The sequence below is a fragment of the Triticum urartu genome, chromosome 1A (genome assembly GCF_056163025.1).
Source record: "Triticum urartu cultivar PI428250 chromosome 1A, HENAU_Tu73, whole genome shotgun sequence".
In the NCBI taxonomy this organism is placed as follows: domain Eukaryota; kingdom Viridiplantae; phylum Streptophyta; class Magnoliopsida; order Poales; family Poaceae; genus Triticum; species Triticum urartu.
The window spans coordinates 28,950,652-28,975,989 of record NC_141873.1 but is presented as its reverse complement, the minus strand read 5'-3'; the positions used below and the strand labels follow the sequence as shown (position 1 = coordinate 28,975,989).

The 25,338-nt window shown below is 44.0% G+C and overlaps 3 protein-coding genes and 1 pseudogene across 3 annotated transcripts; all 4 read left to right on the top strand.

Moving 5' to 3' along the window:
- The first annotated feature begins 680 nt into the window (after positions 1-680).
- Positions 681-4,124, top strand: LOC147988712 (uncharacterized). The gene is made up of 6 exons (XM_087535643.1): positions 681-1,544; positions 1,652-1,699; positions 2,745-3,197; positions 3,405-3,463; positions 3,524-3,751; positions 4,107-4,124. Exons 1-6 carry the CDS (start codon positions 701-703, stop codon positions 4,122-4,124), a joined length of 1,650 nt encoding a protein of 549 aa, XP_087391769.1. The 5' UTR covers positions 681-700.
- A 1,865-nt stretch (positions 4,125-5,989) lies between these two features.
- Positions 5,990-9,590, top strand: LOC147988711 (uncharacterized). Its single transcript, XM_087535641.1, has 6 exons — positions 5,990-7,010; positions 7,118-7,165; positions 8,211-8,663; positions 8,871-8,929; positions 8,990-9,217; positions 9,573-9,590. Exons 1-6 carry the CDS (start codon positions 6,023-6,025, stop codon positions 9,588-9,590), a joined length of 1,794 nt encoding a protein of 597 aa, XP_087391767.1. The 5' UTR covers positions 5,990-6,022.
- Positions 9,591-11,455: 1,865 nt separating this feature from the next.
- LOC147988710 (uncharacterized) lies at positions 11,456-15,056 on the top strand. The gene is made up of 6 exons (XM_087535637.1): positions 11,456-12,476; positions 12,584-12,631; positions 13,677-14,129; positions 14,337-14,395; positions 14,456-14,683; positions 15,039-15,056. Exons 1-6 carry the CDS (start codon positions 11,489-11,491, stop codon positions 15,054-15,056), a joined length of 1,794 nt encoding a protein of 597 aa, XP_087391763.1. The 5' UTR covers positions 11,456-11,488.
- Positions 15,057-18,095: 3,039 nt separating this feature from the next.
- Positions 18,096-19,735, top strand: LOC147988709 (uncharacterized; annotated as a pseudogene).
- The last annotated feature ends 5,603 nt before the right edge of the window (positions 19,736-25,338 follow it).

Below are 25,338 nucleotides of genomic sequence, written 5' to 3'. Positions count from 1 at the left end.
CAGGAGCGCAGCTTCCTTTTGCCGTTTTATTTTTATGTCTTGGCAGACAAGTTTTTTGATTTCTTGTCCGGTAAGTATACGAATTAGAAACCGAGTCGGTTTGGGATTGTGGTCGCGACACAATACCGCCTCTGGTCCTAATATATATACAGCTACCGGCTGCGGCCAGAGATACACCGAAAAACACCTAGAGTTTTGCCTCATCTCACAACTTGCGCCGCCATCGTAGTCTACTCCATCCCAAACGCCGGCGTGCATCGGCGCGTGGGAGAGCAGGTCTCCGGAACCGTTCGTCTTTGCGATCCTGCACCGGGAGAGGACGAATTAGGTTTTTGGGAAGCGCTGTGCGCGACTGCTCAAATTCTTCATCACGGGTCGTCTTCCGTCCAAGTCGGGCGGTGCTACTCATCGTCGTATTCATCGCCATCAGCAGCAGATCGTCGCCAACATCGTCATCAACACTGTCGCACCCATAATAGCTAACGATCAGTACGTCCAACATCCTCTGTTCATGTCTGTTTCTACAGCTACTGTTACGTGTTTGCTGCTGTTATGCATGTCTTGCTGTTCTTCTAGTTTGCTAGATTTTTGCATGCTAGTATCTCTTCTAGTCATGAATTATTTACTGGAATTAATCAGGAACTTGCCTAATTTTCCAACAATCCAAAAACCTAATTATAGGCAATTTCCTGAGTTAACTATGGCTGGATTCGCTGATGCACTAAGGCCAGATAAGTTTACCGGTGTGCACTTTAAGAGGTGGCAGGTGAAGACCACGCTCTGGCTTACTGCTCTGAAAGTTTTCCACGCTAGTGTTGGTGCTCCAGAGGGAATGACCGACGAAGATCGGAGAAAATTCCAGGAAGCCAATACTATGTTTGTGGGATGCATTCTGAGTGTTCTTGCTGACCGTCTGTGTGATGTGTACATGCACATAAACGACGGAAAAATTCTGTGGGATGCACTGAATGCAAAATTCGGTGCAACAGATGCAGGCAGTGAACTGTACATCATGGAGAGTTTTCATGACTACAAGATGGTGAATAACCGTTCTGTGGTTGAACAAGCTCATGAGATACAGTGCATTGTGAAGGAACTTGAACTCCTTAAATGTGTTCTACCCGACAAATTCGTGGCTGGGTGCATGATTGCAAAGTTGCCTCCTTCATGGAGGAATTTCGCCACAACTCTGAAGCATAAGAGACAGGAGATATCAGTTGAAAATCTGATTGCATCTCTTGATGTTGAAGAAAAAGCTCGGGCTAAAGATACCACTGAAAAAGGAGGTGAGGTTCAGCCTACTGCTAACATGGTGCAGAGGTACCCACAGAACAAGAACAAAGGGAAGAACAAACCTGTTTTCAACAAGCCTACCAAGACTACTACCTTCAAGAAGAAGAAGTTCAACAAGGCTGAGCTAGAGTGCTACGCCTGTGGGAAGCCTGGACACTTTTCCAAGGAATGCCCTGAACGTGCAGACCGCAGAGGGAAAACAAGCTCCAAGACTGTCAACATGGTGACCGCTAGCAATACTGATGGGTATGGTAATTTACCTATTGTGCTTTCAGTATTTCAATCATCTTCGTGGTGGATTGATTCGGGTGCTAACGTTCATGTGTGTGCTGACATCTCCCTGTTTACTTCTTATCAGGTCGCAAGGGATTCTTCCATCCTAATGGGGAATGGGTCACATGCTTCTGTTCGTGGCATTGGCACGGTGGATCTGAAGTTTACTTCGGGAAAGATCGTGCAACTAAGGAACGTGCAGCATGTCCCTACTATGAACAAGAATCTAGTTAGCGGCTCCCTTCTATGTCGAGATGGATTTAAGGTAGTTTTAGAGTCCAATAAAGTAATCGTGTCAAGATTTGGACAATTTATAGGAAAAGGCTATGAGTGCGGAGGCTTGTTCCGCTTTTCTCTTTCAGATTTTTGCAATAAGTCAATAAACCAAATTTGTGCTAGTGTTAATGATGATGCAAGTATTTGGCACTCTCGTTTATGTCATATTAATTTTGGTTTAATGTCTTGGCTATCCAGCATGAGTTTAATTCCGAACTTCACAGTTGCCAAAGGTTCTAAGTGCCATAGTTGTGTGCAATCTAAGCAACCTCGAAAGCCTCATAAGGCTGCCGAGGAGAGAAACTTGGCACCTCTAGAACTCATACATTCTGATCTTTGTGAGATGAATGGTATGTTGACAAAAGGTGGAAAGAGATATTTCATGACTTTGATTGATGATGCGACTAGATTTTGCTATGTTTATTTGTTGCAAACTAATGATGAAGCATTACACTACTTTAAAATCTATAAAGCTGAAGTTGAAAATCAACTAGAGAGAAAGATCAAGCGTCTTAGGTCCGATCGTGGTGGAGAGTATTTTCCAAAAGTTTTTGATGAATTTTGTGAGGAACATGGTATTATTCATGAGAGGACGCCTCCCTATTCACCTCAATCAAATGGAGTGGCCGAGAGGAAAAACCGCACATTGACTGACTTGGTGAATGCCATGTTAGACACTGCTGGTTTATCTAAGGCATGGTGGGGGGAGGCTCTATTGACTTCATGTCATGTCCTGAATAGAGTTCCCAACAATAATAAAGAGAAAACCCCTTATGAGGAGTGGGTTGGGAGAAAACCATCACTTTCTTATTTGCGCACTTGGGGATGTTTGGCAAAGGTCAATATTCCTATTCCTAAGAAACGCAAACTTGGACCAAAGACAGTGGATTGTGTCTTTCTAGGGTATGCTCAACGGAGCATTGCTTATAGGTTTTTAGTGGTAAAATCTGAAGTACCTGATATGCATGTTGATACTATAATGGAATCTTGTGATGCAACATTTTTTGAGAACATATTTCCTATGAAAGATATGCATAGCATTGCTAGATTTTCTTCTGAGATAATTCCTGAATCTAGTACAACTGATGAATATTTCGAACAATCACATGAGGAAGTCCTTGAGAAGGATAACAATGAAGTTCCTAGAAGGAACAAGAGACAAAGGATTGCAAAATCCTTTGGTGATGATTTCATTGTATACCTTGTGGACGACACACCCAAGACGATTGCAGAAGCATATGCATCTCCGGATGTAGATGATTGGAAAGAAGCTGTTCATAATGAGATGGACTCAATTCTTTCTAATGGAACTTGGGAACTAACTGATAGACCATATGGTTGTAAACCTGTGGGCTGTAAGTGGGTGTTCAAAAAGAAGCTAAAGCCTGATGGTACTATTGATAAATACAAGGCGCGGCTAGTGGCCAAGGGCTACACTCAGAAAGAAGGCGAAGATTACTTTGACACCTATTCACCCGTTGCTAGAATGACCACCATTCGAGTGTTACTTTCCTTGGCTGCCTCTTATGGTCTTATCATTCATCAAATGGATGTAAAGACAGCTTTTCTCAATGGAGAGTTGGAAGAGGAGATCTATATGGATCAGCCTGACGGGTTTGTGGTAAAGGGTGAAGAGAGAAAGGTGTGCAAGTTGTTAAAATCTTTGTATGGTCTGAAACAGGCACCTAAGCAATGGCATGAGAAGTTTGAAAGAACTTTGACTTCTGCAGGATTTGTCATTAACGAGGCTGATAGGTGTGTTTACTATCGCCATGGTGGGGGCAATAGTGTCATATTATGTTTGTATGTGGACGACATACTGATCTTTGGTACAAACATTAATGCAATTAATGAGGTCAAGTCTTTTCTATCAAAAAGTTTTGACATGAAAGATCTGGGAGAAGCCGATGTAATTCTAAACATCAAACTTATTAAGGATGAGAGTGGGATTACATTAACACAATCTCACTATGTTGAGAAGGTCTTGAACAGATTCGGTTTTATGGATAGCAAGCCTTCTCCAACACCTTATGATCCCAGCGTGACACTCAGAAAGAACAAGAAAGAAACGAGAGATCAATTAAGATACTCTCAAATTGTCGGTTCACTCATGTACTTAGCTAGCGCTACAAGACCAGATATCTCTTTTGCTGTGAGCAAACTGAGTAGGTTCATGTCCAACCCGGGTGATGATCATTGGCATGCACTAGAAAGGGTCTTGCGCTATCTGAGAGGTACTATGAGTTACGGAATTACTTATTCAGGGCATCCTGCTGTGCTAGAAGGATATAGTGATTCAAATTGGATCTCCGATGTTGATGTACTTTACGCAACAAGTGGGTATGTATTTACTCATGGTGGTGGCGCAGTGTCATGGAGGTCTTGCAAGCAAACCATATTGACGAGGTCAACTATGGAAGCAGAATTAACTGCTTTGGACACAGCTACTGTTGAGGCAGAATGGCTGCGTGAGCTCTTGATGGACTTGCCGGTTGTTGAAAAACCTGTATCGGCTATTCTTATGAATTGTGATAACCAAACGGTTATCGCTAAAGTGAACAATTCTAAAGATAATGCAAAGTCATCAAGACACGTGAAAAGACGTTTGAAGTCTGTCAGGAAGTTGAGAAACTCCGGAGTAATAACTGTTACGTATATACAAACAGACAAAAACCTGGCAGATCCCTTTACAAAGGGACTATCACGAAATGTGATAGATATTGCATCGAGGGAGATGGGTATGAGACCCATAGATGTTACACCATAGTAGTAACCCAACCTTTGTGATCGGAGATCCCGTGAATTAGGATCTAGGAAGAACAAGCTATTGGTTAACTGAGGAGAGTAATAACTTATGATCGTCTCCAAGTGAAGATGCAAAACTCTCAGAGCTGTAAGGCTCAGATCTGTAAGGCAGGTCGGCAACATGCCTTAATGTGGTTCTATTGGCTATAATTAGCAAAGATGCTATCCTACAGAGCAGTCTTGAAAGAACACACCTATATGAGTTCTGACTGTAAACGTCGCAGTCTATGAGATTTGGGTGATCTCTAGTAAACTCACGAAGAGACCAGGGAGTATGACGTATAAACTCCAAACCGCGGGGTAGCCTACTGGCGATCAGGTACTGGTTAAGACTTTGAGTGAAACCTGTTCACACAAAACTAGCAATTCAAGGCATAGTCCATTGTCAAGTTGTGAATGGATGTAGCTTAAAGTTCTAGGCAGAAGTTCAACTTAACAGTCTCTGCTGAAACACTGGTATATTAAACAAGTGGTGAGAGAAGGCAAATCTCTAAATGGGTATTTGAGATCTGGTGGGGGATTGTTAGAATTAATGGGCTAGGCCCATAGCAATTTCTGAAATCTCAAAGCCCATGTGTAAAATGGCAAGTGGTGGTGCTAAGTTTAGTCCCACCTTGGAAGTTGAAGAAGAGTTGGACCTCTTTATATAGTGGGTTTTCTCTACCACTCTAAGTGATGTGTGAGAAGAGAAAGGAAAAACCACACGCGCGCGCTCGCTCGCCTCGCCTGGCCGGGCCGGGCCGGGCCGTGGCGAGGCGAGGCGGCGCGTACATGCGACATGCGCGTGAATGGTCCGCTGAAATCCGGTCCGTCTCCTTGCAGGAGCGCAGCTTCCTTTTGCCGTTTTATTTTTATGTCTTGGCAGACAAGTTTTTTGATTTCTTGTCCGGTAAGTATACGAATTAGAAACCGAGTCGGTTTGGGATTGTGGTCGCGACACAATACCGCCTCTGGTCCTAATATATATACAGCTACCGGCTGCGGCCAGAGATACACCGAAAAACACCTAGGGTTTTGCCTCATCTCACAACTTGCGCCGCCATCGTAGTCTACTCCATCCCAAACGCCGGCGTGCATCGGCGCGTGGGAGAGCAGGTCTCCGGAACCGTTCGTCTTTGCGATCCTGCACCGGGAGAGGACGAATTAGGTTTTTGGGAAGCGCTGTGCGCGACTGCTCAAATTCTTCATCACGGGTCGTCTTCCGTCCAAGTCGGGCGGTGCTACTCATCGTCGTATTCATCGCCATCAGCAGCAGATCGTCGCCAACATCATCATCAACACTGTCGCACCCATAATAGCTAACGATCAGTACGTCCAACATCCTCTGTTCATGTCTGTTTCTACAGCTACTGTTACGTGTTTGCTGCTGTTATGCATGTCTTGCTGTTCTTCTAGTTTGCTAGATTTTTGCATGCTAGTATCTCTTCTAGTCATGAATTATTTACTGGAATTAATCATGAACTTGCCTAATTTTCCAACAATCCAAAAACCTAATTATAGGCAATTTCCTGAGTTAACTATGGCTGGATTCGCTGATGCACTAAGGCCAGATAAGTTTACCGGTGTGCACTTTAAGAGGTGGCAGGTGAAGACCACGCTCTGGCTTACTGCTCTGAAAGTTTTCCACGCTAGTGTTGGTGCTCCAGAGGGAATGACCGACGAAGATCGGAGAAAATTCCAGGAAGCCAATACTATGTTTGTGGGATGCATTCTGAGTGTTCTTGCTGACCGTCTGTGTGATGTGTACATGCACATAAACGACGGAAAAATTCTGTGGGATGCACTGAATGCAAAATTCGGTGCAACAGATGCAGGCAGTGAACTGTACATCATGGAGAGTTTTCATGACTACAAGATGGTGAATAACCGTTCTGTGGTTGAACAAGCTCATGAGATACAGTGCATTGTGAAGGAACTTGAACTCCTTAAATGTGTTCTACCCGACAAATTCGTGGCTGGGTGCATGATTGCAAAGTTGCCTCCTTCATGGAGGAATTTCGCCACAACTCTGAAGCATAAGAGACAGGAGATATCAGTTGAAAATCTGATTGCATCTCTTGATGTTGAAGAAAAAGCTCGGGCTAAAGATACCACTGAAAAAGGAGGTGAGGTTCAGCCTACTGCTAACATGGTGCAGAGGTACCCACAGAACAAGAACAAAGGGAAGAACAAACCTGTTTTCAACAAGCCTACCAAGACTACTACCTTCAAGAAGAAGAAGTTCAACAAGGCTGAGCTAGAGTGCTACGCCTGTGGGAAGCCTGGACACTTTTCCAAGGAATGCCCTGAACGTGCAGACCGCAGAGGGAAAACAAGCTCCAAGACTGTCAACATGGTGACCGCTAGCAATACTGATGGGTATGGTAATTTACCTATTGTGCTTTCAGTATTTCAATCATCTTCGTGGTGGATTGATTCGGGTGCTAACGTTCATGTGTGTGCTGACATCTCCCTGTTTACTTCTTATCAGGTCGCAAGGGATTCTTCCATCCTAATGGGGAATGGGTCACATGCTTCTGTTCGTGGCATTGGCACGGTGGATCTGAAGTTTACTTCGGGAAAGATCGTGCAACTAAGGAACGTGCAGCATGTCCCTACTATGAACAAGAATCTAGTTAGCGGCTCCCTTCTATGTCGAGATGGATTTAAGGTAGTTTTAGAGTCCAATAAAGTAATCGTGTCAAGATTTGGACAATTTATAGGAAAAGGCTATGAGTGCGGAGGCTTGTTCCGCTTTTCTCTTTCAGATTTTTGCAATAAGTCAATAAACCAAATTTGTGCTAGTGTTAATGATGATGCAAGTATTTGGCACTCTCGTTTATGTCATATTAATTTTGGTTTAATGTCTTGGCTATCCAGCATGAGTTTAATTCCGAACTTCACAGTTGCCAAAGGTTCTAAGTGCCATAGTTGTGTGCAATCTAAGCAACCTCGAAAGCCTCATAAGGCTGCCGAGGAGAGAAACTTGGCACCTCTAGAACTCATACATTCTGATCTTTGTGAGATGAATGGTATGTTGACAAAAGGTGGAAAGAGATATTTCATGACTTTGATTGATGATGCGACTAGATTTTGCTATGTTTATTTGTTGCAAACTAATGATGAAGCATTACACTACTTTAAAATCTATAAAGCTGAAGTTGAAAATCAACTAGAGAGAAAGATCAAGCGTCTTAGGTCCGATCGTGGTGGAGAGTATTTTCCAAAAGTTTTTGATGAATTTTGTGAGGAACATGGTATTATTCATGAGAGGACGCCTCCCTATTCACCTCAATCAAATGGAGTGGCCGAGAGGAAAAACCGCACATTGACTGACTTGGTGAATGCCATGTTAGACACTGCTGGTTTATCTAAGGCATGGTGGGGGGAGGCTCTATTGACTTCATGTCATGTCCTGAATAGAGTTCCCAACAATAATAAAGAGAAAACCCCTTATGAGGAGTGGGTTGGGAGAAAACCATCACTTTCTTATTTGCGCACTTGGGGATGTTTGGCAAAGGTCAATATTCCTATTCCTAAGAAACGCAAACTTGGACCAAAGACAGTGGATTGTGTCTTTCTAGGGTATGCTCAACGGAGCATTGCTTATAGGTTTTTAGTGGTAAAATCTGAAGTACCTGATATGCATGTTGATACTATAATGGAATCTTGTGATGCAACATTTTTTGAGAACATATTTCCTATGAAAGATATGCATAGCATTGCTAGATTTTCTTCTGAGATAATTCCTGAATCTAGTACAACTGATGAATATTTCGAACAATCACATGAGGAAGTCCTTGAGAAGGATAACAATGAAGTTCCTAGAAGGAACAAGAGACAAAGGATTGCAAAATCCTTTGGTGATGATTTCATTGTATACCTTGTGGACGACACACCCAAGACGATTGCAGAAGCATATGCATCTCCGGATGTAGATGATTGGAAAGAAGCTGTTCATAATGAGATGGACTCAATTCTTTCTAATGGAACTTGGGAACTAACTGATAGACCATATGGTTGTAAACCTGTGGGCTGTAAGTGGGTGTTCAAAAAGAAGCTAAAGCCTGATGGTACTATTGATAAATACAAGGCGCGGCTAGTGGCCAAGGGCTACACTCAGAAAGAAGGCGAAGATTACTTTGACACCTATTCACCCGTTGCTAGAATGACCACCATTCGAGTGTTACTTTCCTTGGCTGCCTCTTATGGTCTTATCATTCATCAAATGGATGTAAAGACAGCTTTTCTCAATGGAGAGTTGGAAGAGGAGATCTATATGGATCAGCCTGACGGGTTTGTGGTAAAGGGTGAAGAGAGAAAGGTGTGCAAGTTGTTAAAATCTTTGTATGGTCTGAAACAGGCACCTAAGCAATGGCATGAGAAGTTTGAAAGAACTTTGACTTCTGCAGGATTTGTCATTAACGAGGCTGATAGGTGTGTTTACTATCGCCATGGTGGGGGCAATAGTGTCATATTATGTTTGTATGTGGACGACATACTGATCTTTGGTACAAACATTAATGCAATTAATGAGGTCAAGTCTTTTCTATCAAAAAGTTTTGACATGAAAGATCTGGGAGAAGCCGATGTAATTCTAAACATCAAACTTATTAAGGATGAGAGTGGGATTACATTAACACAATCTCACTATGTTGAGAAGGTCTTGAACAGATTCGGTTTTATGGATAGCAAGCCTTCTCCAACACCTTATGATCCCAGCGTGACACTCAGAAAGAACAAGAAAGAAACGAGAGATCAATTAAGATACTCTCAAATTGTCGGTTCACTCATGTACTTAGCTAGCGCTACAAGACCAGATATCTCTTTTGCTGTGAGCAAACTGAGTAGGTTCATGTCCAACCCGGGTGATGATCATTGGCATGCACTAGAAAGGGTCTTGCGCTATCTGAGAGGTACTATGAGTTACGGAATTACTTATTCAGGGCATCCTGCTGTGCTAGAAGGATATAGTGATTCAAATTGGATCTCCGATGTTGATGTACTTTACGCAACAAGTGGGTATGTATTTACTCATGGTGGTGGCGCAGTGTCATGGAGGTCTTGCAAGCAAACCATATTGACGAGGTCAACTATGGAAGCAGAATTAACTGCTTTGGACACAGCTACTGTTGAGGCAGAATGGCTGCGTGAGCTCTTGATGGACTTGCCGGTTGTTGAAAAACCTGTATCGGCTATTCTTATGAATTGTGATAACCAAACGGTTATCGCTAAAGTGAACAATTCTAAAGATAATGCAAAGTCATCAAGACACGTGAAAAGACGTTTGAAGTCTGTCAGGAAGTTGAGAAACTCCGGAGTAATAACTGTTACGTATATACAAACAGACAAAAACCTGGCAGATCCCTTTACAAAGGGACTATCACGAAATGTGATAGATATTGCATCGAGGGAGATGGGTATGAGACCCATAGATGTTACACCATAGTAGTAACCCAACCTTTGTGATCGGAGATCCCGTGAATTAGGATCTAGGAAGAACAAGCTATTGGTTAACTGAGGAGAGTAATAACTTATGATCGTCTCCAAGTGAAGATGCAAAACTCTCAGAGCTGTAAGGCTCAGATCTGTAAGGCAGGTCGGCAACATGCCTTAATGTGGTTCTATTGGCTATAATTAGCAAAGATGCTATCCTACAGAGCAGTCTTGAAAGAACACACCTATATGAGTTCTGACTGTAAACGTCGCAGTCTATGAGATTTGGGTGATCTCTAGTAAACTCACGAAGAGACCAGGGAGTATGACGTATAAACTCCAAACCGCGGGGTAGCCTACTGGCGATCAGGTACTGGTTAAGACTTTGAGTGAAACCTGTTCACACAAAACTAGCAATTCAAGGCATAGTCCATTGTCAAGTTGTGAATGGATGTAGCTTAAAGTTCTAGGCAGAAGTTCAACTTAACAGTCTCTGCTGAAACACTGGTATATTAAACAAGTGGTGAGAGAAGGCAAATCTCTAAATGGGTATTTGAGATCTGGTGGGGGATTGTTAGAATTAATGGGCTAGGCCCATAGCAATTTCTGAAATCTCAAAGCCCATGTGTAAAATGGCAAGTGGTGGTGCTAAGTTTAGTCCCACCTTGGAAGTTGAAGAAGAGTTGGACCTCTTTATATAGTGGGTTTTCTCTACCACTCTAAGTGATGTGTGAGAAGAGAAAGGAAAAACCACACGCGCGCGCTCGCTCGCCTCGCCTGGCCGGGCCGGGCCGGGCCGTGGCGAGGCGAGGCGGCGCGTACATGCGACATGCGCGTGAATGGTCCGCTGAAATCCGGTCCGTCTCCTTGCAGGAGCGCAGCTTCCTTTTGCCGTTTTATTTTTATGTCTTGGCAGACAAGTTTTTTGATTTCTTGTCCGGTAAGTATACGAATTAGAAACCGAGTCGGTTTGGGATTGTGGTCGCGACACAATACCGCCTCTGGTCCTAATATATATACAGCTACCGGCTGCGGCCAGAGATACACCGAAAAACACCTAGGGTTTTGCCTCATCTCACAACTTGCGCCGCCATCGTAGTCTACTCCATCCCAAACGCCGGCGTGCATCGGCGCGTGGGAGAGCAGGTCTCCGGAACCGTTCGTCTTTGCGATCCTGCACCGGGAGAGGACGAATTAGGTTTTTGGGAAGCGCTGTGCGCGACTGCTCAAATTCTTCATCACGGGTCGTCTTCCGTCCAAGTCGGGCGGTGCTACTCATCGTCGTATTCATCGCCATCAGCAGCAGATCGTCGCCAACATCATCATCAACACTGTCGCACCCATAATAGCTAACGATCAGTACGTCCAACATCCTCTGTTCATGTCTGTTTCTACAGCTACTGTTACGTGTTTGCTGCTGTTATGCATGTCTTGCTGTTCTTCTAGTTTGCTAGATTTTTGCATGCTAGTATCTCTTCTAGTCATGAATTATTTACTGGAATTAATCATGAACTTGCCTAATTTTCCAACAATCCAAAAACCTAATTATAGGCAATTTCCTGAGTTAACTATGGCTGGATTCGCTGATGCACTAAGGCCAGATAAGTTTACCGGTGTGCACTTTAAGAGGTGGCAGGTGAAGACCACGCTCTGGCTTACTGCTCTGAAAGTTTTCCACGCTAGTGTTGGTGCTCCAGAGGGAATGACCGACGAAGATCGGAGAAAATTCCAGGAAGCCAATACTATGTTTGTGGGATGCATTCTGAGTGTTCTTGCTGACCGTCTGTGTGATGTGTACATGCACATAAACGACGGAAAAATTCTGTGGGATGCACTGAATGCAAAATTCGGTGCAACAGATGCAGGCAGTGAACTGTACATCATGGAGAGTTTTCATGACTACAAGATGGTGAATAACCGTTCTGTGGTTGAACAAGCTCATGAGATACAGTGCATTGTGAAGGAACTTGAACTCCTTAAATGTGTTCTACCCGACAAATTCGTGGCTGGGTGCATGATTGCAAAGTTGCCTCCTTCATGGAGGAATTTCGCCACAACTCTGAAGCATAAGAGACAGGAGATATCAGTTGAAAATCTGATTGCATCTCTTGATGTTGAAGAAAAAGCTCGGGCTAAAGATACCACTGAAAAAGGAGGTGAGGTTCAGCCTACTGCTAACATGGTGCAGAGGTACCCACAGAACAAGAACAAAGGGAAGAACAAACCTGTTTTCAACAAGCCTACCAAGACTACTACCTTCAAGAAGAAGAAGTTCAACAAGGCTGAGCTAGAGTGCTACGCCTGTGGGAAGCCTGGACACTTTTCCAAGGAATGCCCTGAACGTGCAGACCGCAGAGGGAAAACAAGCTCCAAGACTGTCAACATGGTGACCGCTAGCAATACTGATGGGTATGGTAATTTACCTATTGTGCTTTCAGTATTTCAATCATCTTCGTGGTGGATTGATTCGGGTGCTAACGTTCATGTGTGTGCTGACATCTCCCTGTTTACTTCTTATCAGGTCGCAAGGGATTCTTCCATCCTAATGGGGAATGGGTCACATGCTTCTGTTCGTGGCATTGGCACGGTGGATCTGAAGTTTACTTCGGGAAAGATCGTGCAACTAAGGAACGTGCAGCATGTCCCTACTATGAACAAGAATCTAGTTAGCGGCTCCCTTCTATGTCGAGATGGATTTAAGGTAGTTTTAGAGTCCAATAAAGTAATCGTGTCAAGATTTGGACAATTTATAGGAAAAGGCTATGAGTGCGGAGGCTTGTTCCGCTTTTCTCTTTCAGATTTTTGCAATAAGTCAATAAACCAAATTTGTGCTAGTGTTAATGATGATGCAAGTATTTGGCACTCTCGTTTATGTCATATTAATTTTGGTTTAATGTCTTGGCTATCCAGCATGAGTTTAATTCCGAACTTCACAGTTGCCAAAGGTTCTAAGTGCCATAGTTGTGTGCAATCTAAGCAACCTCGAAAGCCTCATAAGGCTGCCGAGGAGAGAAACTTGGCACCTCTAGAACTCATACATTCTGATCTTTGTGAGATGAATGGTATGTTGACAAAAGGTGGAAAGAGATATTTCATGACTTTGATTGATGATGCGACTAGATTTTGCTATGTTTATTTGTTGCAAACTAATGATGAAGCATTACACTACTTTAAAATCTATAAAGCTGAAGTTGAAAATCAACTAGAGAGAAAGATCAAGCGTCTTAGGTCCGATCGTGGTGGAGAGTATTTTCCAAAAGTTTTTGATGAATTTTGTGAGGAACATGGTATTATTCATGAGAGGACGCCTCCCTATTCACCTCAATCAAATGGAGTGGCCGAGAGGAAAAACCGCACATTGACTGACTTGGTGAATGCCATGTTAGACACTGCTGGTTTATCTAAGGCATGGTGGGGGGAGGCTCTATTGACTTCATGTCATGTCCTGAATAGAGTTCCCAACAATAATAAAGAGAAAACCCCTTATGAGGAGTGGGTTGGGAGAAAACCATCACTTTCTTATTTGCGCACTTGGGGATGTTTGGCAAAGGTCAATATTCCTATTCCTAAGAAACGCAAACTTGGACCAAAGACAGTGGATTGTGTCTTTCTAGGGTATGCTCAACGGAGCATTGCTTATAGGTTTTTAGTGGTAAAATCTGAAGTACCTGATATGCATGTTGATACTATAATGGAATCTTGTGATGCAACATTTTTTGAGAACATATTTCCTATGAAAGATATGCATAGCATTGCTAGATTTTCTTCTGAGATAATTCCTGAATCTAGTACAACTGATGAATATTTCGAACAATCACATGAGGAAGTCCTTGAGAAGGATAACAATGAAGTTCCTAGAAGGAACAAGAGACAAAGGATTGCAAAATCCTTTGGTGATGATTTCATTGTATACCTTGTGGACGACACACCCAAGACGATTGCAGAAGCATATGCATCTCCGGATGTAGATGATTGGAAAGAAGCTGTTCATAATGAGATGGACTCAATTCTTTCTAATGGAACTTGGGAACTAACTGATAGACCATATGGTTGTAAACCTGTGGGCTGTAAGTGGGTGTTCAAAAAGAAGCTAAAGCCTGATGGTACTATTGATAAATACAAGGCGCGGCTAGTGGCCAAGGGCTACACTCAGAAAGAAGGCGAAGATTACTTTGACACCTATTCACCCGTTGCTAGAATGACCACCATTCGAGTGTTACTTTCCTTGGCTGCCTCTTATGGTCTTATCATTCATCAAATGGATGTAAAGACAGCTTTTCTCAATGGAGAGTTGGAAGAGGAGATCTATATGGATCAGCCTGACGGGTTTGTGGTAAAGGGTGAAGAGAGAAAGGTGTGCAAGTTGTTAAAATCTTTGTATGGTCTGAAACAGGCACCTAAGCAATGGCATGAGAAGTTTGAAAGAACTTTGACTTCTGCAGGATTTGTCATTAACGAGGCTGATAGGTGTGTTTACTATCGCCATGGTGGGGGCAATAGTGTCATATTATGTTTGTATGTGGACGACATACTGATCTTTGGTACAAACATTAATGCAATTAATGAGGTCAAGTCTTTTCTATCAAAAAGTTTTGACATGAAAGATCTGGGAGAAGCCGATGTAATTCTAAACATCAAACTTATTAAGGATGAGAGTGGGATTACATTAACACAATCTCACTATGTTGAGAAGGTCTTGAACAGATTCGGTTTTATGGATAGCAAGCCTTCTCCAACACCTTATGATCCCAGCGTGACACTCAGAAAGAACAAGAAAGAAACGAGAGATCAATTAAGATACTCTCAAATTGTCGGTTCACTCATGTACTTAGCTAGCGCTACAAGACCAGATATCTCTTTTGCTGTGAGCAAACTGAGTAGGTTCATGTCCAACCCGGGTGATGATCATTGGCATGCACTAGAAAGGGTCTTGCGCTATCTGAGAGGTACTATGAGTTACGGAATTACTTATTCAGGGCATCCTGCTGTGCTAGAAGGATATAGTGATTCAAATTGGATCTCCGATGTTGATGTACTTTACGCAACAAGTGGGTATGTATTTACTCATGGTGGTGGCGCAGTGTCATGGAGGTCTTGCAAGCAAACCATATTGACGAGGTCAACTATGGAAGCAGAATTAACTGCTTTGGACACAGCTACTGTTGAGGCAGAATGGCTGCGTGAGCTCTTGATGGACTTGCCGGTTGTTGAAAAACCTGTATCGGCTATTCTTATGAATTGTGATAACCAAACGGTTATCGCTAAAGTGAACAATTCTAAAGATAATGCAAAGTCATCAAGACACGTGAAAAGACGTTTGAAGTCTGTCAGGAAGTTGAGAAACTCCGGAGTAATAACTGTTACGTATATACAAACAGACAAAAACCTGGCAGATCCCTTTACAAAGGGACTATCACGAAATGTGATAGATATTGCATCGAGGGAGATGGGTATGAGACCCATAGATGTTACACCATAGTAGTAACCCAACCTTTGTGATCGGAGATCCCGTGAATTAGGATCTAGGAAGAACAAGCTATTGGTTAACTGAGGAGAGTAATAACTTATGATCGTCTCCAAGTGAAGATGCAAAACTCTCAGAGCTGTAAGGCTCAGATCTGTAAGGCAGGTCGGCAACATGCCTTAATGTGGTTCTATTGGCTATAATTAGCAAAGATGCTATCCTACAGAGCAGTCTTGAAAGAACACACCTATATGAGTTCTGACTGTAAACGTCGCAGTCTATGAGATTTGGGTGATCTCTAGTAAACTCACGAAGAGACCAGGGAGTATGACGTATAAACTCCAAACCGCGGGGTAGCCTACTGGCGATCAGGTACTGGTTAAGACTTTGAGTGAAACCTGTTCACACAAAACTAGCAATTCAAGGCATAGTCCATTGTCAAGTTGTGAATGGATGTAGCTTAAAGTTCTAGGCAGAAGTTCAACTTAACAGTCTCTGCTGAAACACTGGTATATTAAACAAGTGGTGAGAGAAGGCAAATCTCTAAATGGGTATTTGAGATCTGGTGGGGGATTGTTAGAATTAATGGGCTAGGCCCATAGCAATTTCTGAAATCTCAAAGCCCATGTGTAAAATGGCAAGTGGTGGTGCTAAGTTTAGTCCCACCTTGGAAGTTGAAGAAGAGTTGGACCTCTTTATATAGTGGGTTTTCTCTACCACTCTAAGTGATGTGTGAGAAGAGAAAGGAAAAACCACACGCGCGCGCTCGCTCGCCTCGCCTGGCCGGGCCGGGCCGGGCCGTGGCGAGGCGAGGCGGCGCGTACATGCGACATGCGCGTGAATGGTCCGCTGAAATCCGGTCCGTCTCCTTGCAGGAGCGCAGCTTCCTTTTGCCGTTTTATTTTTATGTCTTGGCAGACAAGTTTTTTGATTTCTTGTCCGGTAAGTATACGAATTAGAAACCGAGTCGGTTTGGGATTGTGGTCGCGACACAATACCGCCTCTGGTCCTAATATATATACAGCTACCGGCTGCGGCCAGAGATACACCGAAAAACACCTAGGGTTTTGCCTCATCTCACAACTTGCGCCGCCATCGTAGTCTACTCCATCCCAAACGCCGGCGTGCATCGGCGCGTGGGAGAGCAGGTCTCCGGAACCGTTCGTCTTTGCGATCCTGCACCGGGAGAGGACGAATTAGGTTTTTGGGAAGCGCTGTGCGCGACTGCTCAAATTCTTCATCACGGGTCGTCTTCCGTCCAAGTCGGGCGGTGCTACTCATCGTCGTATTCATCGCCATCAGCAGCAGATCGTCGCCAACATCATCATCAACACTGTCGCACCCATAATAGCTAACGATCAGTACGTCCAACATCCTCTGTTCATGTCTGTTTCTACAGCTACTGTTACGTGTTTGCTGCTGTTATGCATGTCTTGCTGTTCTTCTAGTTTGCTAGATTTTTGCATGCTAGTATCTCTTCTAGTCATGAATTATTTATTGGAATTAATCATGAACTTGCCTAATTTTCCAACACCTATTGGTTAGGCCGTTTGACAAGGGAAATTATTTGCTGCCATCAAGGAGGAATTGGTAGACTTCCCATTGACCTCCGCTCTAGTCTGTCTCCCGCTTTCTGCCTCAAAGGATGAAGGGAAACAGTGAACAGTAACTTTGCATGTTTGTGACCTTATTTTGCATGTTTTCAATTCGGTTGCAACCCTTGCAAATAAAAATGAAAACTCCAAGTGCTTTCAGAGCCGAAGTAGCATCATAGAATACCCATGGCCGGTCCAAAAACTTCCACTTCTCGTTCTCTTCGTCCAAAATTTTATTTTTCAGTCAATAATTTATTCCAGATAATCATGAATCAAAATTACCCTTAAAATTACCCTCAGGTTTATTCTTTTTTTTAGGATATCTGAGAAATTAAATTACAAGGTGGCTTTCTCTATATCATCTAGAGAACTGACAACCATCCTTAGCACTAAGAACTCACTTTATGCTAACACTGGAGATAGATTGTCAGGTCTAAATCAAGGATTTAACAAACCTGTTGTGCTTATTCTTCAATCACACAAATGATCATATTTTTCTTTAAATTTTTTGAACTATTCCCCACATTTTTTTGCCAACCATTCATGTGTAGCATTCCACACATGAATCGTCGCACATCAATCTGGAAAACAATGTTGTTGTAAAGCACCCTTTCGAAACCATGCTAAAGTTGGCAGAGATTTCAAGAAAATGTGAAACAATTGATGTCCTTTTCCTGGCACAATTTTTCCCATGACATCCGAGCTTGATGAGAAAAAGAAGAAGAAATAACTTTTTTTAGGGGAAGAAGAAGAAGAAAGAACTGTGGGTGGCTGACGTGCATCAGAATGAAGTGGGCCGTTCTTGAAAGCCCATATAAAAGCAACGATACTCAAGCCCATACTTCTGCTGGTGTAACGCTCGGTTCGCTACGATCTGGATCTGCTTCCAAAAAAGAGAAGGGTCGCGCTCAGTCGTCGATCAGGGGCCGATCAATTTCCGACCACAAACCCTAGCCCGGCGAACCGAGGAGACGATGCCGCCAGTAGGAGGAGGAGATGATTGCACGGAGCACGATTCCCCGCAGGCGAGCGGCCACCATGGCTGCCCCGAGGACGTTCCGTCTTCTTCGCCGACGCTCCCCGTCATTGCTTCGGTAGCTTCCGAGGTTCTCTTCCTCCCCATATATATTCTTCCTTCTTGCAATCAAATTCTAGGCATAAACAAACTTCTTTTGCGTTTGTAGAAGAAGAAGAAGAAGAAGAAGAAGAAGAAACAGAAGCGCAATGGCGAGCAGCAGCCCGCGACAAGCCTCCCCGACGACATCGTCATCGAAATCCTGTCGTTGGTGCGTTACAAGTCGCTCTGCCGTTTTAACTTTTAAGTGCGTGTCCAAGCAGTGGCTTGACCTTTGCTCCGGTCTCGACACCCACAAGAGGTGGCCGCAGACCCTATCCGGCCTCTACTTCTTGGACGGGGAACGCCAAGGCCTCAGTTTCCATGATCTGACCAGGGGTGGCCCCCGTCTGGTCGATCCCGATCTCTCTTTCTTGCGCCGGAGCTACGAAAGCTTAGAGGTCACACAATGCTCTAGCAGCCTTCTCCTTTGCATGTGCTGGAAGAACTCGTACTCACCGCGGGGTGAATGTGATTATGTCGTGTGCAATCCGGTGACCGAGAAGTGGACTCTGTTGCCTCCCATAGAATGCATGGACCAAGCGGACGTCGAACGCTATTTGGGTTTCGACGCAGTCAATCCCTCTAGCTTCGTGGTGGTTGCGCCCTTGACAGATATTTATGAACTAATCGGAAAAGTAGCGATCTACTCATCGGGAACAGAACGATTGGACTTATGTGGAAAGTGGGTGGGCTTCCGATACTACTGTGGGTGATCAAGATGCCATATTCTTGAATGGCATTATGCATTTGACTACCTGTGGTTCTTCAATAGTAACAGTGGACAAAGAGGGGAAGATTTGGAGAGAAATTAGAGTGCCACACTTCGACGCCATTGGGCTGTCTCAGGGATGCTTGCATGCTTGGCGTGTAGATGTTCTTAATGGTTGCCAATTCTCTCTTTGGGTTCTTCAGGATTATGGTAGCGAGAACTGGACTCTAAAGCACACTGTCGATGTTCTGGAATTATTTGGAAGTCATTGTCGCAAAGATCATGAGTCCTACATGGTGTTGGCCATTCATCCAAATTGTAATCTGATTTTTCCTTACCGATGGGGAGATGACAGTCTCGTATGATACGGATAATCGGAAAGTGAATGTTATCAGCTCTTATGTAGATTTCGTGGGTTGTGCACCTTATATTCCCTGTTTCACAAAATGGCCGTCCGATGGACGCTGAAAGTGACGGTAGCGCCATTGTAACAACCAGTTGTTGGATATGGGCCTAATTTTCTTGTTTTGTGGCACCAGCTTGGATGTGTAACAACTCGTGTGTCACTGATGGAAGAGGTGATTCAGTTCGACATAACTTAATCTTTCTTGCTTGCTTTTGATGTTTTTTATTTCTTATTCTAGGAGAAAATAACTTAGTTTTATTGAGAGGTGTAGATTAGCATGATTCTCACAATGATATATTTGTACTAGTTTTGACTTCGGTAAGGTCACAGTTCTTTTTTTCGTTTTGGTTAAGCTCTCTCTGTGACCATATTTTCTTCTCGAATTCTGCCAGATGATTTTCTGATTCACTGAACTTCTTTCCACTGCCTAGCATTCTATATTTTGAATCCAGTCCCTAATTTGCCAACTCTAATGGTTTTCAAGGATCTGAGTTGATTCTGTACTTCCGAGACTACAGCAAGTTAAAGTATATGCCTTCAATCTAGAAGAAAGAGGGTGTTGCATATGTAGCAACCTTACTGTTTGTACCTCTCGCATACATTGGACTATTTGGAAGGATTTTAGCATGAGATTTTTTTCTGTTAGAACGGATTGTATTAATATCAAGATGTTAACGATCTCAAGAGCTACTCAAGACATCAAGGATGCACACAACCAAATTATTACGAAAGAAAAAGAGCAATCAGCGAAATAGTTGCACCAAACTTCAACATCAACCATTAATTATAGCAACCCCATGTTAAAATTTAAGAGGATGGGAGAAGATCCTACAAGTTTCTCTTCAGTCAAACAGTTTAGTAATGAAAGATAACAGAGGATGATGATGGGAGAATTTGCGATAAGATTGATAACATCAAAATATACAGTATGGAAATATATTTCATAAAGAATCTAATAAAACTAACTTGGTGTTGTAGATGTTATTGTCGCCATCGAGCCATTGTTGTAGAGTCGCTGGTTTCTAATCGCAATGGATTTATGTTTTCTTTGGCTTCAACATTTGCTCCGTTCAACCCTGGTCTGGATAGATAGCTCAACTTCTATTGGCTGAGAATAGTTTTGTCAAGGAAAGATTCTGCAACATTAGAAAATTTGACTTGGGTAGAACTAAAATTTGGAACGGGAGAAGTATTTGGTAGCATACTTTACTTTCATGCACTTGTCAGTCGGAGACACAAAACAGAACCACATTTCAGTTGATCATACCATTGTATAGATAAGTAGTTTCAGATGATCTAATGAAAGCAACGAGAATGGTTCAATTATATCAAATACTTTTTTTTTGCGTGCGTGATCAAACTTTACGAAGTTTGACTAACAAATTGTTTATGAGTGCTGAGTTGAAATTTTGAGCGGACCTCACGCATTAAATTATCTACCACACAAAAAGTTGGAATTTTTTGAATTTTTTTACTATTTGTTTTGAAATTTTTTTCTGAGCGGGAGCAGATGAGCCTGGGCACGGAGTTGGATTTCTCAAATGGAGTGCTGAGTTTCTGCTCCCGAGCTCATCTGCACCCCTGCTCAGAAAACAATTCAAAATAAATAGTAGAAAAATTCAACAAATTCCAAATTTTTTTGGGTGGTAGATAATTTGATGCGTGAGGTCCAGTCCAAATTTCAACTCATTTGGACATCCGAGCAGCTCTCGGCAAAAAAGACAAATTCAGGGTTTATAAAAAAGTTTACTGTTTACGCACTGTTCTGCTCTAATTTGTCTTTTTTGCCCAGAGCTGCTCAGGTGTCCAAATGAGTTGAAATTTTGAGCAGACCTCACGCATCAAATTATCTACCACACAAAAAACAATTGGAATTTTTTGAATTTTTTTCTGAACGGGAGCAGATGAGCCTGGGCACGGAGTTGGATTTCTCAAAGGACTAGAGGGAGTATTGCGAAATAGATGGAGTAACTAATGGCAAGCCTAACCACCCCACATAAATATCAGAAGGCTGCCGCCTTGAAGGAAATATGCCCTAGAGGCAATAATAAAGTTATTATTTATTTCCTTATATCATGATAAATGTTTATTATTCATGCTAGAATTGTATTAACCGGAAACATAATACATGTGTGAATACATAGACAAACAGTATATCACTAGTATGCCTCTACTTCATTGATCAGAGATGGTTAAGTTTCCTAACCATAGACAAAGTGTTGTCATTTGATTAATGAGATCACATCATTAGGAGAATGATGTGATTGACTTGACCCATTCCGTTAGCTTAGCACCCGATCGTTTAGTATGTTGCTATTGCTTTCTTCATAACTTATACATGTTCATATGACTATGAGATTATGCAACTCCCGTTTACCGGAGGAACACTTTGTGTGCTACCAAACGTCACAACGTAACTGGGTGATTATAAAGGTGCTCTACAGGTGTCTCCAATGGTACTTGTTGGGTTGGCGTATTTCGAGATTAGGATTTGTCACTCCGATTGTCGGAGAGGTATCTCTGGGCCCTCTCGGTAATGCACATCACTTAAGCCTTGCAAGCATTGCAACTAATGAGTTAGTTGCGGGATGATGTATTACGAAATAAGTAAAGAGACTTGCCGATAACGAGATTGAACTAGGTATTGAGATACCGACGATCGAATCTCGGGCAAGTAACATACCGATGACAAAGGGAACAACATATGTTGTTATGCGGTCTAACCGATAAAGATCTTCGTAGAATATGTGGGAGCCAATATGAACATCCAGGTTCCGCTATTGGTTATTGACCGGAGACGTGTCTCGGTCATGTCTACATAGTTCTCGAACCCATAAGGTCCGCACGCTTAACGTTTCGATGACAGTTATATTATGAGTTTATATGTTTTGATGTACCGAAGATTGTTCGGAGTCCCGGATGTGATCACGGACATGACGAGGAGTCTCAAAATGGTCGAGACATGAAGATTGATATATTGGAAGCCTATGTTTCACTACTGGAATCAACTACTTTGCCATCTGCCAGCTCTTTGTCGTCGGCTAGCAGACGGCAAAGAAGCTCTTTGCCATCAGCTACCGAAAAGCGAACGACAAAGAAATGGCAGATGGTAAAATAGGCCTTTGCCATCAGCCGGCTCTTTGCCGTCAGCCAGCTGACGGCAAAGAGAGAGGTGGCCCCCACCCCCCGCCCGTTTAGAAAAAACTTAATGCCCCACCTCTTTGTCGTCCGCTAGCGGACGGCAAAGGGAGATAATGGCGGACGACAAAGATAGGCGGACGACAAAGAAGGGCCTACCTAACGGCCCCATCCCCCTGCCCGTTACTTGATCTGTTCTCTCCATCTCTCCTCCCCGACGCCCCGCACCCACCGCCGCCCCCACACCCCGCCCCCGCCCCCGCCCCCACCCGCCGCCCGGCGCCGCCACCGCCCCCCCACCCGCCGCCCGGCGCCGCCCCCGCCACTGCTCCCGCCGCCCGGCGCCCCCCCTGTCACCGCCCCCGCCGACCGTCCCATTGCTCCGGTGAGGGACTGCTTTTTTCTTTCTTTCTGTTTTTTCATTTTTTTTGCTATTTAATTGTTAGTGCTAGATTGTGTTAGTGTTAGTGTTAGAAAAGACTTAGAAGAAGTAGAAGTAGTAGAAGAAGTAGAAGAAGTAGAAGAAGAAGAAAAGAAAAGAAGTAGAAGAAGAAGAAAGGAAGAAAAGAAAAGAAGTTAGAAAAAAGATGAAAAAATAAGAAGAAGAAGAAGAAAAGAAGTAGAAGAAGTAGTAGTAGAAGAAGAAGAAGAAGACCCCGACACGCCACCCCGACACCCCGGCACGATAGCCCGACCCCGACCCCCGACCCCCGACACCCCGACTGCGACACGCCACCCCCGACACCCGGGCCCGACACCCCGACCCCGACCCCAGTCTGTGATATGTGATATGTATGCTGTTAAATATATGTATATATGTCATATATATTTGCTGTGAAAATTGTTGGATTAAGAAATAACAGAAAAAAAAGAGACAATATGCAGGCTCTTTGCCGTCTGCCACCGACGGCAAAGGGCTCTTTGTCGTCCGCTGCTGACGGCAAAGAGGCCACGTGGCAGGCAATTGTGCTTCCTGGGAGGCTGACCAATTTGGTCAGTTTGCCTACAGTGGCTGATGGCAAAGGCTTTGTCGTCGGCGTCGGACGGCAAAGATTAAAAACTTTGCCTACAGTGGCGGACGGCAAAGGCCTGCCGTGTAGTGACATCGGCTGACATCACTCGGCGGACGGCAAAGGCCTTCCGAAGTTTGCCATCAGCGGCGGACGGCAAAGGCCTGCCATTAACCACCTAACGGAGTAACATCACATTTATTGCCGTCTGCACTCTTTGCCGTCCGCTGCTGATGGCAAAGGCTCCTTTGCCGTCAGCCGCCCGAAGCAGACGGCAAAGTACCTCTTTGCCAGACCTTACTTTGTCGTCACCTTTTGCCGTCCGTGGTGGACGGCAAAGACCTTTGCCGTCAGCCATCCATGCCTTTGCCGTCTGCCGTGGCAGACGGCAAAGTAGCTGATTCCTGTAGTGTTTGGATATCGGAAGTGTTCCGGGTGAAATCGGGATTTTACCGGAGTACCGGGAGGTTACCGGAACCCCCCGGGAACTTAATGGGCCTTAGTGGGCCTTGGTGGAAAGAGAGGAGAGGCGGCAAGGCATGGGTCGCGCCCCCTCCCCCCTAGTCCGAATAGGACAAGGAGAGGGGGGCGGCGCGCCCCTTCCTTCTTCTCCTCCACCTCTTTCCCCTCTCTCTCCTAGTCCAACAAGGAAAAGGGGGGAGTCCTACTCCCGGTAGGAGTAGGACTCCTCCTGGCGCGCCCCTCTCTAGGCCGGCCGCACCCCCCCTTGCTCCTTTATATACGGGGGCAAGGGGGCACCCCATAGACACAACAATTGATCGTTTGATCTTTTAGCCGTGTGCGGTGCCCCCCTCCACCATAGTCCACCTCGATAATACTGTAGCGGTGCTTAGGCGAAGCCCTGCGTCGGTAGAACATCATCATCGTCACCACGCCGTCATGCTGACGAAACTCTCCCTCAAAACTCGACTGGATTGGAGTTCGAGGGACGTCATCGGGCTGAACGTGTGCTGAACTCGGAGGTGCCGTACGTTCGGTACTTGATCGGTCGGATCGTCACTAGTAGAAAAAGGGTCAAACGTGAAGCACATTAGTGTCGGTTTGTATTTGAGCCGGCACTAATGTATACATTAGTGCCGGTTCCAACGGCTAGCCGGGCCGCTTTCATTAGTACCGGTTCGTGGCGAACCTTTAGCACCGGTTCGTGCCACGAACCGGTATTAATGAGAGTGGTGGCAGGATGTTGTCAGACTGGGGCCCCTCCAGCCCCTTTAGTACCGGTTCTTGGCACGAACCGGTACTAAAGGTCGTCCTACATAAACCCTTCGTCCACCCGAGCTCGCTCTGTTCTTCCCCTTTCCCCTCTCCTCTCTGTTCTTCCCCTCTTCCTCTCGAGCTCATCACACATTTTGCCCAAAATTTGTCAAGATTTGAAGGCCCCCATCCATTCAAATGATCACAAAGGTTAGCAACTTTGTCCTTTCATCTCTCATTGCTAGATTAGCTCTTGCAATGCTTTATATAGTGATTAATTTGTGAGTTTAGTAATTTGGGAGGATATATATATATGTGCTAGTATTTGATTTATATGCAATCTGAGGTCAAAAATAACACTTAGTTTGCATATGTAGGTGTGGTTTACTTAGTGCCTTCTAAATCTCCGTCGTAACCACCGTCGATCGCCCGCACCGTCCCGTCGCCGGCACCACCTTGTGGTGAGCCTCTTGTTCATGAAATTTTATATAAAAATTGATGTTTGTGTGATTTGGATATATAGTTACTCGTATAATTATCTTACCCGTACGTTGTTTGTTATACATATAGTGCCATGGTTTTGATATCCGTCCCCGTCGGCCCTCATCCTTGTTATGGTTCG